This window comes from Bombina bombina, chromosome 1 (assembly GCF_027579735.1).
Source record: "Bombina bombina isolate aBomBom1 chromosome 1, aBomBom1.pri, whole genome shotgun sequence".
Lineage (NCBI taxonomy): Eukaryota > Metazoa > Chordata > Amphibia > Anura > Bombinatoridae > Bombina > Bombina bombina.
This window is the reverse complement of record NC_069499.1, coordinates 163,121,000-163,137,997: the sequence shown is the minus strand read 5'-3', so window position 1 is coordinate 163,137,997 and position 16,998 is coordinate 163,121,000. Positions and strand designations below refer to the sequence as shown.

Below are 16,998 nucleotides of genomic sequence, written 5' to 3'. Positions count from 1 at the left end.
AGGGTTTACGAAGTTTACGTAAGTCGGTTTGCGGTAAGGCCAAAGAAGTGTGCGATGCCCCTAAACCTGCGAGACTGGTAATAGCAGCGGTAGTGAAAAAGCAGCGTTAGGACCTATTAACGCTGCTTTTTCAGCTTAACGCAAAACTCGTAATCTAGCCGTAAGTGTTCACTAGCCTTTGATTCTTGTTTCCACAATCCAGAAGACTGTAATTATTGGGCTTCCCTTCCCTAACCCCTTGTCCAGCATGCCACTCCCTGTTCTCCTCCCACTATTTTCATATCAACACCGAAGAGGAACAAGTGAGGGGGTGGGGGAGAAACAGGAAGTGTGCTGCTCGCTTAATTTCCCTTCTAACTAATCCATTGTTTTTTTCTCTGCTTATTTAGCTTACCCTTTGAGTGTGCTTCATTAGCGCTGGAGCACTCGACAAATGGGACAGGCTATTAAAGCACAGAAAAAACAGTAGATTAGCACTAAAAAGGCAACTTAAGCAAGCAGCACATTTTCTTAAATTGCTCTGTGCACAGCAGGTATTGTGGATGAGGCAGCACCAGCAGCTGGTACTCAGTGACCATCACAGTGGTACCAGCACCATGTGTAAAAGCATGATTATCAGAGCAGCAATAATTACTATTACTAAGAGTCTGCCTCTTTTAAGTACTGGTAACTTGTCCCATGCGGCAGCCGCTTGAGCTGATCGCTGACTTTAGCAGTTACAATACTGTTTCTCCTCTGCCCCCTCACGTTTTCCTCCTCTACGTTGATATAAATTTAGTGGTAGGAGAACAGGGAGTGACGTGCCGGAGAAAGGGGTTAAGGAAGGCAAGCTCAATAATTACGATCTCCTATAGGTAGTGTAGTCAGACTACATCACTGTGCAGTAAATCCGTGGACCGGTATACCGGTATGTAGGGCTCAGGCAGGACAGCCTCCCCCCTCATAATTTACTGACACACCTGATTATAGGCCGCACCCGATTATAGGCTGCACCCTGAATTTAAAGATTGAAATTAGGGGGGAAAAGTACAGCCTATACTCGGAACAATACGGTATTACAGTATACAATAAAAAAATGTTTTTCCTATTCACTTCTATTATCACATTTTGCTGAAGAGCATATATAGGTTGGCATGGGGTTGCCACCTTTTCTGGAAAAAATACAAACCAAGCAAATTTGCATAAATATTTATAAGACATAAATCAGGAACTAAAGCTGCTAGGACTGATTTTTGTATAATTATGTTCCAACACACTTAGAAGATGTTTGACCATGTTAGCGACTTTATTTCTATATCTAATTTTTATTTTCAATTTTGACCTAAACATTAAACGTTAAAAATACCAGCCATGGTTGAATACCAGCTGGGTGGCAACCTTAGGTAGGTAGGCTCAGGAGCAAGTGCTTCTCTTGAGCACTATATAAAAGCTTTGTTTACCAATGTGTACCTACCATGGCATGGTCTTAAAGGACCATTAAATGCAGTAGAATAGCACAATCAGCAAGTGCATAATTAAAAGACAATGTAATAGCAATTAGTCTTTTGTAAATAAGAAATATAAATTTCTTATGAATTTAAAAAGTATTTCCATTAGCCGGCCTCCTGCGTCATGTGGTAGCCATCAACCGATCACAGATCCATTAGCCGGCCTCCTGCGTCATAATTAAAAGACAATGCAATAGCAATTACTCTTTTGTAAATAAGAAATATACATTTCTTATAAATTTAAAAAAGTCTTTCCATTAGCCGGCCTCCTGCGTCATGTGGTAGCCATCAACCGATCACAGACTCATATACACTATAATGTCCTGCACATGCTCAGTAGAAGCTGGTGGCTCCGAAAATGTATTTATAAAAAGACTGTGCAAAATAATAAAAGCAAATTGGAAAGTCTCTTAAAACTGCATAGTCTTTCTGAACCATAAAGGTTTGATTTTTTGCTTTAGCGTCCCTTTAAGCATAAATTTGAAAATAAAAATAAATTGTAATTTTTTTTTGTTTAAGTTGCATGTCCTATCTGAATCATGAAAGTTTTATTTTGTGTTTTATGTCTTTTTGAACAGCCAGTGTAATTTATTTTAATACGGTTATCTTTTAGACATTACCTACCCACTCTAGTGCCTTATTTGCATGGCCCATTAAGCCCTTCTTCTAAACTGGGGGGTGAGGGGTCTTATGGTTCCACTAAAATCCCTACCAGGGTGTTGGGTGTTTAACCTGATCCATTGTCGTCAGACAAATCTACTTCTGCATTGCGGAAGATGAACTTGTGTCATCATCCTCCTACGGAGTCAGTCCTTTAAAATAAGGTGTCACATGCCCCTGTACATTGCATGTGATCACTGTAAAAATGCTGTAACAGAGCCACTATCTCCCCCCCCCCCCTTCATTTGGGATAGAGAGACAAGAGACCACTTATTTGAAAGAGGGAAGTCTGCCCTTTCAAATATAAGTTGCAGATGATCAACATAAAAATTACCTGTAGCATTGTTGAAATGTCAATTTTAATGCTCCTTTAATTCAGCTTAAACATTGTAGGATACTAACATATGAACCACTTATTTGTAATAGGTATTTATTAGCAAATATCTATCTATCTATCATCTATCTCTATTATATATATATATAGCATTTCACCAAAAGCTTCTTACTACTCTCTAGTAAAATTTTCCTAAATGCTATTTTATCTTCTGGGGCATTTCCATTAGGGGACCATTAAATAAGTAGAACTGCATAATCCCCAAATGCACAATAAAAAGACAATGCAATAGCGCTTGCTCTGAATTTCAAATTATCAGTAGATTATTTTCTAAAAACATTAAGAAAACTCCTATTTCCCTGTCCACTGTATCAGCCAGTCATATACACACACACACTGTGAACTCTTGCACATGTTCAGTGTGAACTGTTACCTCAGAAAGTGTGCCTATAAAACGATTGAGCACAAATTGATAAAAGTTGAAAAGTTTTTTTTAAATTAAGTGCTCTGTCTGAATCATACAAGTTTAATTTAAACTTTAGTGTCACACAGACAGGCTAATAGCTAATAAAAGATTATATATATATGTATGTGTGTATTTGTGTGTGTGTGTAATTTCTTACTTTATACATACACAGCAGCATCTTATTTCCTCAAGCATTTTCTTCTCATGCAAACTAATTAACACATTATCACATTATACCATTTAATATTGTGTGTTAGTTCTTACCATATGGTTTTTTGAGAACAGCTCCTGAGGCCAAGGGTAGGACAGAGATTAAAGTATAGAGCAGGGCACCGATACAAAGACGAGCACTCTTCATGCTGCCGGCGAGCAGTCTCCTTGTGCAACTCCTCTCCCTTACAGCTAGAGACAAAATATGGGTGGTGTCAATGTAAATTTATAACAACGCTATCTACTCACACCCTTAATCTGTGGTGCAATAAGGTAGAACACAGAAAAATCAGATGAGCTTTACAATAAGGAAATGTCAAGATTATTAACCACAGCTAACAACAATGTAAAGCAAAATACAATCTTATACACAGGGACGAACCAGGAATAAAAAAACAGCTCAGGAAAAACTTAGACTAGCCCTATACTCAATGGAGCCATACAATGCTCAATCTACATTTTTCTGAAGGGATTAGTGGTTTACGCTTTGTCACATTTTTTGTATTCTAAGAGGTCAATTTATGATAGTGCGGACGGACATGATACAATGTAGCGTATCATGTCCACCGCACATTGATAAATGCCGACAGCATGCGCTGTCGGCATTTATCATTGCACCAGCAGTTCTTGTGAACTGCTGGTGCAATGCCGCCCCCTGCAGATTCGGGGACAATCGGCCGCTAACAGGGGGTGTCAATCAACCCGATCGTATTCGATCGGGTTGATTTCTGTCCGCCGTCTTAGAGCAGGTGGACAGGTTATGGAGCAGCGGAAACACGGGGCATCAAGCTCCAGATGGAGCTTGATAAATTGACCCCTAAATGTATGTAAACATTTGAGGAATATGCTGGTTAATATAATGGATAGATCATTAACAGTGCAAACATTGTGAAAAGCAAAATTAGATTTTTGTAACCTTGCCACTTTTAAGAAAGACTGGTAATTTGAAAGGACTATTAAATATCGTACAATTGCATAATCATGTCCTGTGGTCCAATGAGAACAAGATAAACTTATTTGGTTCAGATGGTGTCAAGTGTGTGGCGGCAACCAGGTGAGGAGTACAAAGACAAGTATGTCTTGCCTACAGTCAAGCATGGTGGTGGAAGTGTCATGGTCTGGGCCTGCATGAGTGCTGCTGGCACTGGGGAGCTTCAGTACATTGAGGGAACCATGAATGCCAACATGTAGGGGTGTACTCACTTTTGTTGCCAACTGTTTAGACATTTTTGAGGGGACAGCTAATTTACACTGCTATACGGGCTGTACACACTACTTTACAAAGTGTCATTTCTTCAGTGTTGTCACATGAAAAGATATAATAAAATATTTACAAAAATGTGAGGGGTATACTCACTTTTGTGAGATACTGTATATATACACACATACATATTCATATATTTATACACACACTTAAAGACATATATACACACATACATAATACACATATACACACATTTATACACACACACACTTACATATACATACACATAAAACACAAATTTATACACACACATACATATATACACACACATAATACACATATACATACATTTATACACACACATACATACATATATACACACACACACATACATAAATACATATACACACACTTAAAGACATATATACACACATACATAATACACATATACACACATTTATACACACACACACTTACATATACATACACATAAAACACAAATGTATACACACACATACATATATACACACACATAATACACATATACATACATTTATACACACACACATACATAAATACATATACACACACATACAAATATACACAGTACACACATACATACATATATACACACACACACATACATAAATACATATACACACACAAACAAATATACACAGTACACACATACATACACACATGCATACATAGAGAAGGAAATACATTTACATTTAACTCCTGTTTTAGTTTAGCCTCATGTAAGCTGATTTTAGAGGAGTAAGCTTTATATCAGGGGAAAGAGGTTGTCTCTGCTGCCCTAAGGCATGGCAGACCACAAAAATGTTTGAATTAATTTAATTAGTGACAAAAAATAGTGAGAAAAAAATTAATAAAATTATATATATATATATATATATATATATATAGTTACCATATTGTCGCTTTTAAAAGGGACACATATAAAAAATACATGTCAGGGTTCTTATACAAAACATTTCTTTAAACTGCCCTGACATATGTATTTTTCATGTATCCCTTTTTAATGCGGCAATACGGTCACTATATATATATATATTATGTGCATGAAATGTGAGAACAATTTACTTTTCACAGGAAAGGCATGAAGAGTTTACAATAAAACAGATTCATTTCTAAAAAACTTCTGCCTTTCTGAGCAGTCACAGTGTAAATAAAAAAAAAAGATTTATTACTTAGCTCTTGATTTCCTCCTGAAGCTGCATTGCCTGTCAGTAGCTGTGTATGTAGTGTGAGGGCTCTAGGCTGCTTACTGACAGTTGGAGGATGCAGCTGTCAGTCAGCACAGAACTCCTGTTAGAGCACTCAGGCGGGAACACGCCCAATCCATGACATCATGGTTGTCATGGTTAGTTTGCAATTTCTTCCTGGTCTCGGAAGGCAATCTTTAAAACCCTGCTGCTGGTGCTTGTAAACAGTCACTGCTCGCTGACTTGATCTGCTCTCTGCTGCATTATATTAACGCAACAGCCGAGTGTTTAAGCAGCACACTGCAGGAGATTAGATTAAGTCAGCAGTGAGTTATGTGCTGCATCTCCCCCACAGTTCCTATGTCTACTATGGGCCCCATCTGCACTGGGGCCCAGGTGCCACTGCACCTGTTGCACCGGTGATTGTTCTGCCCCTGCATATGACCTTGGCTCTGGGGAGTGTCCTATTACAGTGGCTGGTGTCCTCCATTTCTTTTCTTCATCCAGTTTAACTCTGACACTCTGACCCACATTCAGCTCCTGCAAAGGCCTCCCCTAGTGTCTTCTGTCATAAAAGAATCTATAACCCCGTTTTGCCTCTCCATCCCTCCTTAGGACCTCCTCCCACGGAACGGGGGGGCTGACTTGAACTCACTCACAGAAGGTAGTGTGGTTTGGATCTATCGTCCTAGCATCAGCTGTGCTGGGCTATAACCCGTGGCTTGAATAGGAGTCGCCCTATAAGCTAGGAGAGCTAGGTAGGGCTCTGATTGCTTCAAAATGAACTTGGTAGTTTGAACTGCCCTCTCGGCCATTCCATTGGCCTGCAGTTAATGCAGGCTTGGAGTAGAATGAATTAAGTTGTATTCACTGCTGAAGAAACTGAACTCCCTGGAAGCAAACTGCATCCCATTATCACTCACTAGCTACATCGGTATGCCCACTGGGCGAACAAACTTTTAAGGCGAGCGATGACAGCCAGACTAGTAGTCTCACTCAGTGGTGCGATCTCAAGGTACCTGGAATAGTAGTTGATCACAACCAAGTATTTCTTCCCATAGAGTTCACACAAATCTGCAGCAATCTTCTGCCAAGGCACTGCAGACAGTGGGGTGGACATTAAGGGCTCTCTCCTCTGGGTGGCAAAATGCACATTTTGAAACATATCCTGCAATGTCAGTACTGATCCCAGGCTACCACACCGCCATAGCTGCCTTTTCTCTGCACTTTGTAATGCCCAAGTTGCCATCATGAATTCTGCTTAGCATTTCCTGCCGCATGCTGATAGGTATGACAATGTGGTCTTGAAACAGCACAAAACGTTAAGCTGTGCCCTCTCTGACTGGTAAGTGCTAAACAACATCCAGACTGCCCGGCTCTCGGGCCAACCTCCCTTTATATACTTTATAACTTACTGAAGATCTGTGTCAAGACGTGTCTTCTTTCTTATCTGCTCCAATTTCCTCAAAGAGATGGATTTAGATACCAGAACTGAATCCACACATCTGACTCAGTCGAGGACACTTCAGCAGCAGCCAGCAGAAGCCTGGAAAGTGTATCTGCCTCTACCAGTTGTTTCCAAAAAATGTGGAAACAGCACACCTTTCTTCTCTGTGTGGGGCATGGAGTGACAGACTTGCCAGGTCTCCTTAGTATCCAGAAAATCAAAAAAAACTCCAGCCTCCACAATCAATAAAAGACCTTTATTTCTTACATGTAGGGTCCCAGAAACACATACGTTTCAAGCCTGCAATAGGCTCTTAGTCATGTGCATGACTAAGAGCCTATCGCAGGCTTGAACTGTTGTATGTGTTTCTGGGACCCTACATGTAAGAAATAAAAATCTTTTATTGATTGTGGAGGCTGGAGTTTTTTTTATTTTCTGACTAACAGTTGTTTCCCCGGCACATGCACTGCCTGAACGTTGAACCTGAGCAGCCTCATCAGGAGTCTCTGACATCTTAGGGGTGTCTTGTCAATATCATAGGAATTAATTAGAGGAACCAATGGATTATGGTTGGATTCCCAACTGAATTTCTCCAGACCCACTAGATAGCATTGAAAGGCCCAAACTGCAGTCAAATATTCTTTCTCAATTTGGGCGTATTTCGATTCTGCTGCCGTCAGTAAGCAGATGGGCTGTAGTTTATTCTCCTTTAACTACAGGAGAGTCGCTCCTAACCCATGACTGCTTGCATCAGCACTAACCACAGTCTTTTTGGAAGGGTCATAGAGCCCCAGCACTGGGCCGGATCCCAACATGGACTTGACCTGTGTAAAGGCATCTTCTTGTGGTCGTCCCCAGACCCAGGCAACATCTTTTTTCAATAATTCAGTGATGGGATGTAACACTGAGGAAAAATCTGGTAGGAACTTGCCCACATAATTCACAAGGCCCAATACTCAGCTCATGTACATCGGAAGGGATTTTCATTTGCTCAATAGCAAGGACTTTACTAGAGTCCTGCTTGATACCATCTTTACTAATGATGTGTCCAAAGTAACATAATTCAGAATTTCTAAAATTAAATTTTTCTTTATTCAATTTCACCTGGACTCTTTGATGATCTGCAGCACATAGCAGAACCGCTGATCGTGTTCTTCCAGGGTGGACCCATACACCAGAATATCATCCATAACAACTACAGTGCCCTCATGGGAACTCATTTCTCTTTCAAAGATATCAGGGACAGAGGATATCCCAAAGGGGAGTCTACAAAAGCAAAACCGACCTACTAGTGTAATGAAGTTAGTCAGTTTGTGGCTCTTTGGGTCTAGAAGTATCTGCCAGAATCCGCTGGAAGCATCTAGTGTAGAAAATAATTTTGCCCCTGACAATTTCGGGAGCTATGTCTTCAAGTGTTGGCAGCACATATCTCTCCCTTTTCACAGCCTCATTCAGCCGTTATATATCTACGCAGATGCGTTCCTTCCCATTCTTCTTTGCAACCGGCACAATGGGAACACGCCAGTCAGTTGCTTCAGCCACTTCTTCAATAACTCCCATGTTCTTCATTCGCAGAGGTTGCTTCTCCTCTTGAGGCATGAGTGGGAATGGAATTCTACGAGGAGGAGTAATACTGTATAGGACTGCTTCAGCTTTAAGTGATATTCGGACTGGCTCACAGTTTAACAGGCCAAACAAACATGTCTTTCGTGATCTCATTCACTCTGGCGACAAGGACCAGACTACAGGCTGTTTCTGGCTAAATAAGTTGTTAACACACTGCCCTCTGATTACATGTACCCACATGGTGAATTTCTTCTGCTTGTACTCACAGCTAGCGAGAAATTTTCTGGCACAATCAATGCGGCCTCCAGGACTGTGGTTGTCAAAGCAGTTTCATAAATGCCGCAAGAGACATGACTGTAATGTCTGCTCCTGTGTTAATCTTAAAGGCAACCCTGGTTCCCATAACTGTAACCCTGGAGGGTAACCCACCAATCTTCGCCTGAACTGGACTGTTCTACAACAGACCCTACAAAGGAAACATACGGGCATCCAGTTTTCACAACGGAAGTGCGGGTTGGTGGCGATGGGTAATCCGATTACATCCCTTTTTTTTGGCGCAATTTTTTGTAAGCAACTCCCACAACCTATGGAATTTAAGGTCAGTAATAATGGAGCCTCTATATGTCTTGAAAAAGGCCATCTTTTTAGGGCCCAAATGCGTAGACTACTTGAAATTAAGATTTGTGAGGCTCATTATATATCCAGGACCATGGCTTTTTGGGTAAGTCTATTACCAATAGACCTCATCCCACAAGCTCTTTTTGTTTAGTGCACTTTCTTTTATTTTCAGGTCTCTGTCTCGACAACAGACTAGGACACTGGATTACTATTGCACACCAAAGGACAGTTGTTCCTAAGACTTTATAACGGGATCACCATTGACTTTTCATTGACTGTTTTATATGTATTTTTTGAACTTTTTATTGTGATTAATCAGTGGAGTTTGGGACTTCACTTGGACCGCTGAGTCCTTTTTGCTGAAATGTCAACCAATTGCTAAAAGCATTGTTATATTAGATAGAGAATTTGCTGGTACCAGTCTAACTGTATTAGGATTGTGGAACACACACTGTTTTATTTTAGTTTTCATTGTATCACTCACTGAGTTGATCACCACACTGCTATTTCTTGCATTTTTTTCACTTTCGGTTTGATATATATATTATTATATCACCCCACCTATTTTGTTATTTGTGTATTGCACACTTTCACCTTTATATTTTTTCCTCCCTATTTCTTATTCACGATATTCTCACAGACATATCGGTATTGACTCGATTAGAACGATTTCCAATTTCATGTATGTTTATTTCGATTTGTTATTCATATATGTGAACACATATTGTTAGTTACTATTTATATCCACCAATTTTGGGAAATTTAGTATTTCATTTAAAACCTATTCCATTTTCTGTAAAATCTAGGTCAGTACATGTGGAACACGTATCTGTGACTAACTTAGTTAACTTATTTTGTTCCCCATAGTTAGATTTAGCCTATTCCTCATCCCCCAAGCTTACTGAAGTGTTTAATCACATTGAAGTCCACTCTAAGCTGGAAGGTGTATCTGTTCCTACAGGTTCAGTTTACACAGTTTTCCAATTAATGGTTTAATCGTCTCACTTTTATCTGTTTACCTAGTATTATTTGTATTTTTTATATTTTTTGTAATTTTTTTGGTTTTATTATATGTATTTTAATAAATGTGTAATGAATTGTTATTAACTTAATGATTCGTGACTTGTGGATTATATCCAATCATCTGACATACTTTCAAACTTAGTAGTAGTATTTAACCTCCTGTGGTATATCTTAGCCATTGGCGCTCCTATTTACCCAACATTGTAGACCCTACAAAGGACACCTCTTGAGTTTCTTGGTCACTGTTCACCTGCATTTCTTTAATATACTCTGTTTTACACACAACTTCAAAATGGCCCACTCGGTTACACTTCCGCCAACTCTTGTCTTTAGGGTGGCATATAACATTTTCTTCATGGGTACGGTTACACCACGTGCAACAAGCCTGCTACACCCACCCACTTCTGGGCCTATCTGCTGCCCTTGGTCTACCGCTCACACCTTGCCTGTTGCCTGCAGCTCTCCTGAACTGCTGCACTTCATCTATAATACTCTCAGACCTCATATCGGCACTTTGCTTCTTCACTATAAACGAGAAGAGAGACAGATGCGCCACATGGCCCAATATTGTTTGATCCACACAGATATACGTTCAGGTAGTACTATATTAAACTCACAATCTTAGGAGCACTCCAATTAGTGCATTGGGAGCAGTCTGGGATCTATGACAGTCACCCAGCAGACCGGCCTCTTGGGGTTGAGATGGAATTTCTGTGATAGAAATACAAAAAGACACAGAGGTGCCTATATGGCCTAGTACAGTCTTGAACCCAGGAGCATTGGTGTATGAAATTAGAAATATACTCACATTTGGTAGTGCATCCCTATTGATGCTATTCAGACAAGAAGGGATCAATACAGTCACCCAACAGACTATGACAAGGCTTCCACAGGAGGCAATCAGCAAAAGTCCAATGGACCAGAGATAGAACCAAAAAATCCACAATAGCAAGTGCTTTGGTAAAAAAAAGTTATAAACTTTACTAACAAGGGTTAAAATCAAGCGACGCGTTTCTCAGCAACAAGCTGTTTCATCAGGCTTATAAAATATGACTTAAACACTTGCTATATATACCCTACATTTGTATCAACATGATTGGCAACACCTGTGAGAGGAGTGGCTAAAGGCAACTCCCTCATGGTTGAGCCTATCAACATTCAATATAATAAAATGACAGACATAATTCAAAACAAATTTGAGTGTTAATACAAACTAGCAAAGTAAATGCATATTTGTCACAATTGTTACCTTATGGATAATCCTTATAAAAAATTATATAAAAGCAATTCAAACAATGTTTAATGACACCATTCAGTATAATGGTTGTTTTTGCCATGTACTTTAGACTGCTTAGACCAGATCTCCCTATTGGTGAAATATATCTAAGGACTATAAGTCTTTTTAAGCTATACTTACTTGATTTTGATTCATGCAACGATGTCTGAACAGTCTGAGTCATGGCGTGTTTGTATACAACCTGGCGTTCCCTAATAGTCAATGCGCATGCGTGTGATGTCAATTCATCAATCACTGAGTTGCGCTATACACAGAACATATATATCCCCGATCTATTGTGCTAGGAGGCATTAACACTTCGATATCATTTATCTATGTGACCCAACTATACTACAAGCTCTCTAGTAGATCTAATCTTGTTCGTAATGATTTTAAATTAGGTACTATATTGTACCGGTGATAAGTGCCGTGTCTTAAGAATAACAGGACTTATACTGTGTGTATGATTGGTCAAAATCGGCTGTATGTAAACCTAACATCAGTCAATAGCAGATAGATACGTCACAGGGGGTATGTCTATCGGCTAATGGATAAATGCTAAATATATACTAGTCTCTGGATTATAATGTGATAATCAACATATGGCTTATGACAAGAAAGTGATAATAACAAATTCATACAATCCATCAGCGTGGTTGTGATAGCTAGATGTAAAAAAGAAGAGTCCCGTAACAAAAATAACTACTGAAATAGTTACGTGTTTTACCTGATGTCAGACTTCCCATTAAATGAGTGAGACTCAAAACGTGAAAGAATCAATACTACTAAGTATGATATATATGGTGAATTAATGTTATAACGATATACCGTAAGTGTGATTTTATCCTATGACAAGTGCTACTAGTGAAGTTTAGAGATATCTATTTCTCTTACCATATTTATAATAACTCTTAATGAGTTATGTGATATAATACAATTCCTCATTAATAATAATGTGACAATAGTTATGTCATGAATATGATAATATGTAGTGCTACAATATTGTGTAAATGCAAAAAAAAATAATTAAAAGTGATATTATATCATTATGAATAATGATAATGTAAATAAAAATATTATTAAAATAAAAATAGTGATACTAGCTAAAAATTAATTTAGAACTAAATATGATATATATTCTCACGAGATCCAATATGATCTCACGAATATATATGTATGTTGAAGTATATGACAAATCCAATGTTATATAGATCTGTCAAGACTAGTCATAATACTAGAAGTTATAATGATGTTGGTATACTTGGACTATAAGATTGTTATATATAAAAGTTAAAGGTATATAATAATATTGCCTTTAGGCATATTATCACTATGTCGGGAATAAGTATATGAGTCTAATCTATTGGCAAAGGGATTAGGTGATAAAGTGCATAGCGACTATAACGAATTTTGTTAAAGAGCCATATATAAAGTACAAGGGATATTATCACTATGCTAAGGAAAATTATATAAGTCTAACCTATTGGCAAGGGGATTAGGTGATAAGGTGCATGGCGACTATAACGAATTTGTTAAGGAGCCATAAATAAAGTTTAGGGGATCAATCCCCTACACTAATAAGATAACCATTCATATGTCTCAAGATGTTCGATTGGATTCACAATGATGATGGCAACATCGTACCAAAATCACCATAGTCTGCCTTAATAAGAATAGGGAAAGTTATCTCAACACCCGTGACTACAAAAAGTACCAAATAGATATCACTGAATAGGACTATACCCACCTATGTGTAATGACAAATCCCTATATCATATATCAAAAGCGGCCAGATCTATGCATTCATTTAGACCATCTGGTACCAAGGAATGTAATTTGTGTATCCAGTAGGTCTCTCTACGGCGCAAACTAAGAAGAGGGTTGTGGCTATTACGAGAAATTTGTTCAATAGGCAAAATAGATAGTGTTTTTGCACTTCCTTTATGTGCAAAAGCACAATGTCTTGAGAGGCTATGTTTGAGGTATTTCCTCTTGATGTTATAGATATGTTCACTCCAACGTTTTCTGATTGTACGGCTAGTGCGCCCTACATATTGGGCCCCACATAGACAGTTTACTAGATAAACAACATAAGTAGATTCACACGATAGCCTCTTACTAATTTTGAATTGTTCCCCTGTTTGTTGAGATGAGAATGTCTTAGTGCCACTTTTAATGACTCTACACATATTGCATTTGCGCTTCATACATTTGTATACCCCACTTTGAGGAATGAAATTGCCTAAAAAATTCCTATTAAGGCCTACCTGATGATTGACACCCATAATCTTGTCTCTTACGATCTTGCTAGGGGCCAATTTGTTTTTGAGGGTAGGTGCCCTTCTATAGACTATTCTAGGTTTGGCAGGGATGAGTTTTTTGAGATGCGGGTCATCACAAATTATAGGCCAATGTCTCAATATAATTTTATGGATCTCAAGATAGTTGTTATTGAATCCGGTAATGAATACCGGTGTCTTATTGTATTCAGCAGATATTTGGGCCATGTGGCGCATCTGTCTCTCTTCTCGTTTATAGTTTGCCAATAATATTGTCCAGTTTATTTTTGGAGTTTTGCATAGATTGTGTCAGATTTGGCTTTTTTTCTCCATTTTATTGTGTCACTCCAATACAAACAAAAGAAATAAACATGAGAATTCCTAAACATTTGTAATTGAAACAATTTTCTGGGCAAAGTGGTTCATTATCTGACAGAAATGCAGGGGTGCCAATATTTTTGGCCATGACTGTATATGGCACACAGGAACTAGAGCTGTCTAGCTGTGAAAATCTGTCAAAATGCCCCGAGATATATGTATTTTAATAAATGTGTAATGAATTGTTATTAACTTAATGATTCGTGACTTGTGGATTATATCCAATCATCTGACATACTTTCAAACTTAGTAGTAGTATATAACCTCCTGTGGTATATCTTAGCCATTGGCGCTCCTATTTACCCAACATTGTAGACCCTACAAAGGACACCTCTTGAGTTTCTTGGTCACTGTTCACCTGCATTTCTTTAATATACTCTGTTTTACACACAACTTCAAAATGGCCCACTCGGTTACACTTCCGCCAACTCTTGTCTTTAGGGTGGCATATAACATTTGCTTCATGGGTACGGTTACACCACGTGCAACAAGCCTGCTACACCCACCCACTTCTGGGCCTATCTGCTGCCCTTGGTCTACCGCTCACACCTTGCCTGTCGCCTGCAGCTCTCCTGAACTGCTGCACTTCATCTATAATACTCTCAGACCTCATATCGGCACTTTGCTTCTTCACTAGTTTACTCTAGCGGGCCATCCTAATAGCCTCATCTAGTGTCAATTCAGCCTGCAACTGTAACTTCAGTGAGACCTCAGCATCTGCAATTCCTATAACTATTCTGTCTCTAATTTCCTCTTCCTTAGCAGCTCCAAACTCACAGAACTCTGCTAATTCGTACAAGCTGCGCACTAATGACTACACAGATTCCCCCACATGCTGGGCGCTTTTGTGGAAACAGGCTCTCTCATGAATCACATTTCTTTTAGGCACAAAATAAGCACAGAGTTTATTTATAACTATCTCAAAATCAAATTCTTCCCCTTCTTGGAATGTAAAAGCATTATGCTCAGGCTCTACATCTTTCCCCATAGAGTATAGAAGAGAATTAACTTCTACTTCATTATTCTCCTTGTCTAACTTGGAAGCAATCCTGACGCGTGCAAATGGCTGTCGCTATGTGGGCCATGCTGCAGGCTGGAAGAAATCAAAAGGTTCAGGTGGAGTAAATCTCGGCATAGTCATTATTCAGGAAACTGATGCACAGGTAATGGCTGCAGTCCATTTTTTATGCTGAAATGGCCATTTTTTCAGCGTTAAAACCCGAACGCAAAACTTGTAATCTAGGTGTTAGTAATCTCTGCCTGTGTAATTTAAACATGTCAATTTTGCTTTTGAAAAGATTTTGGGGCATATATGGCTTGATGAAAAGAACATATTTATATATCTTTGCATATATATACATGCACACACACATATGTATGTGTATATGTGTGTGTGTGTGTGTGTGTATGTATGTATATATATATATATATATATATATATATATATAACTACCTGATTTTACACAATTCTCCTATGTATTTATATCTGCAAATTTTTCACAGAAAAAAAAGGTTTATTAACCCTGACACCATAATTGTGATTTGACTGAGATCTAGAAAAGCCAACTTCTGCCCTTTTGAAATTGTTACTACTGATATTTTGAGCTTTTCATATAATAGTTAAATGATAAATGAAGACATATTGTGACATCTGTTCCTAGAAGCGACACAATCTTGGGTTGTTTACTGTCCACACCCTTTGGGCATGCCTGAACATCATCCTTACTGCTATGCCTCAAACCCTCTGATTATTTCACATAAAAGGCTGGATACAGATATGAAGTTTCAGCAAGGTTTATAATGATAACAAAAACATGAAAACCTACATACCTTAAAGGGACATGAAACCAAAATGTTATTTTCATGATTCAGATAGAGCATTCAGCAGGGGCGGACTGAGACCAACCAGGGCCCTCGGGCAAAAGTGTGACAGGGCCCCCCACCCCCCCCCTTTGCTCCACCTACCTACCTCCTCTGCCCTTCCTCCACCCTATTGCCCCTCCCATCTCATGTGCCCCTCCCACCTCCCTTGCTCCTCCCACTTCATATGCCCCTCCCCCACCATGTTTTTAATTGCCATATAAAGAGACAATTTTTTTCCTTAAATATATAAGAACTAAATATTGCAAATTGGCAAGTGCTTATGGGAATAAAATCCTTTAACCCCTTAATGACCGGACCATTTTTCAATTTTCTTTCCCTTAATGACAATGGCTATTTTTACATTTCTGCAGTGTTTGTGTTTAGCTGTAATTTTCCTCTTACTCATTTACTGTACCCACACATATTATATACAGTTTTTCTCGCCATTAAATGGACTTTCTAAAGATACCATTATTTTCATCATATCTTATAACTTACTATAAAAAAAATATAAAATATTAGGAAAAAATTGAAAAAAACACACTTTTTCTAACTTTGACCCCCAAAATTTGTTACACATCTACAACCACCAAAATACACCCATTCTAAATAGTTTCTAAATTTTGTCCCGAGTTTAGAAATACCCAATGTTTACATGTTCTTTGCTTTTTTTGCAAGTTATAGGGCAAAAAATACAAGTAGCACTTTGCTATTTCCAAACCACTTTTTTTCAAAATTAGCGCTAGTTACATTGAAACACTGATATCTTTCAGGAATCCCTGAATATCCCTTGACATGTCTATATTTTTATTTAGAAGACATCCCAAAGCATTGATCTAGGCCCATTTTGGTATATTTCATGCCACCATTTCACCGCCAAATGCGATCAAATAAAAAAAATTGTTGACTTTTTCACAAATTTTTTCACAAACTTTAGGTTTCTCGCTGAATTTATTTACAA

General features: G+C 38.5%; 1 protein-coding gene and 1 long non-coding RNA gene across 4 annotated transcripts in view; one reads left to right on the top strand and one right to left on the bottom strand.

The window, feature by feature from the left end:
* LOC128644990 (uncharacterized) overlaps positions 1 to 16,998 on the top strand; it is a 115,170-nt gene that overhangs the window by 7,697 nt on the left and 90,475 nt on the right. The window lies entirely within an intron of this gene.
* The window catches only part of LOC128644989 (uncharacterized), a 163,199-nt gene that overhangs the window by 122,887 nt on the left and 23,314 nt on the right, over positions 1 to 16,998 (bottom strand). The window contains exons 1-2 of one of the 3 annotated variants that reach the window (XM_053697690.1): positions 10,683 to 10,761; positions 3,212 to 3,349 (exon numbers count right to left, since the gene is read on the bottom strand). In XM_053697690.1, the coding sequence (XP_053553665.1) occupies positions 3,212 to 3,349; positions 10,683 to 10,746 (202 nt within the window). In that variant the 5' untranslated portion in view covers positions 10,747 to 10,761. Of the gene's footprint in view, positions 1 to 3,211; positions 3,350 to 5,572; positions 5,725 to 10,682; positions 10,762 to 16,998 lie in introns of those variants that run through there. The other 2 variants (XM_053697693.1, XM_053697692.1) reach the window with 2 other exon arrangements.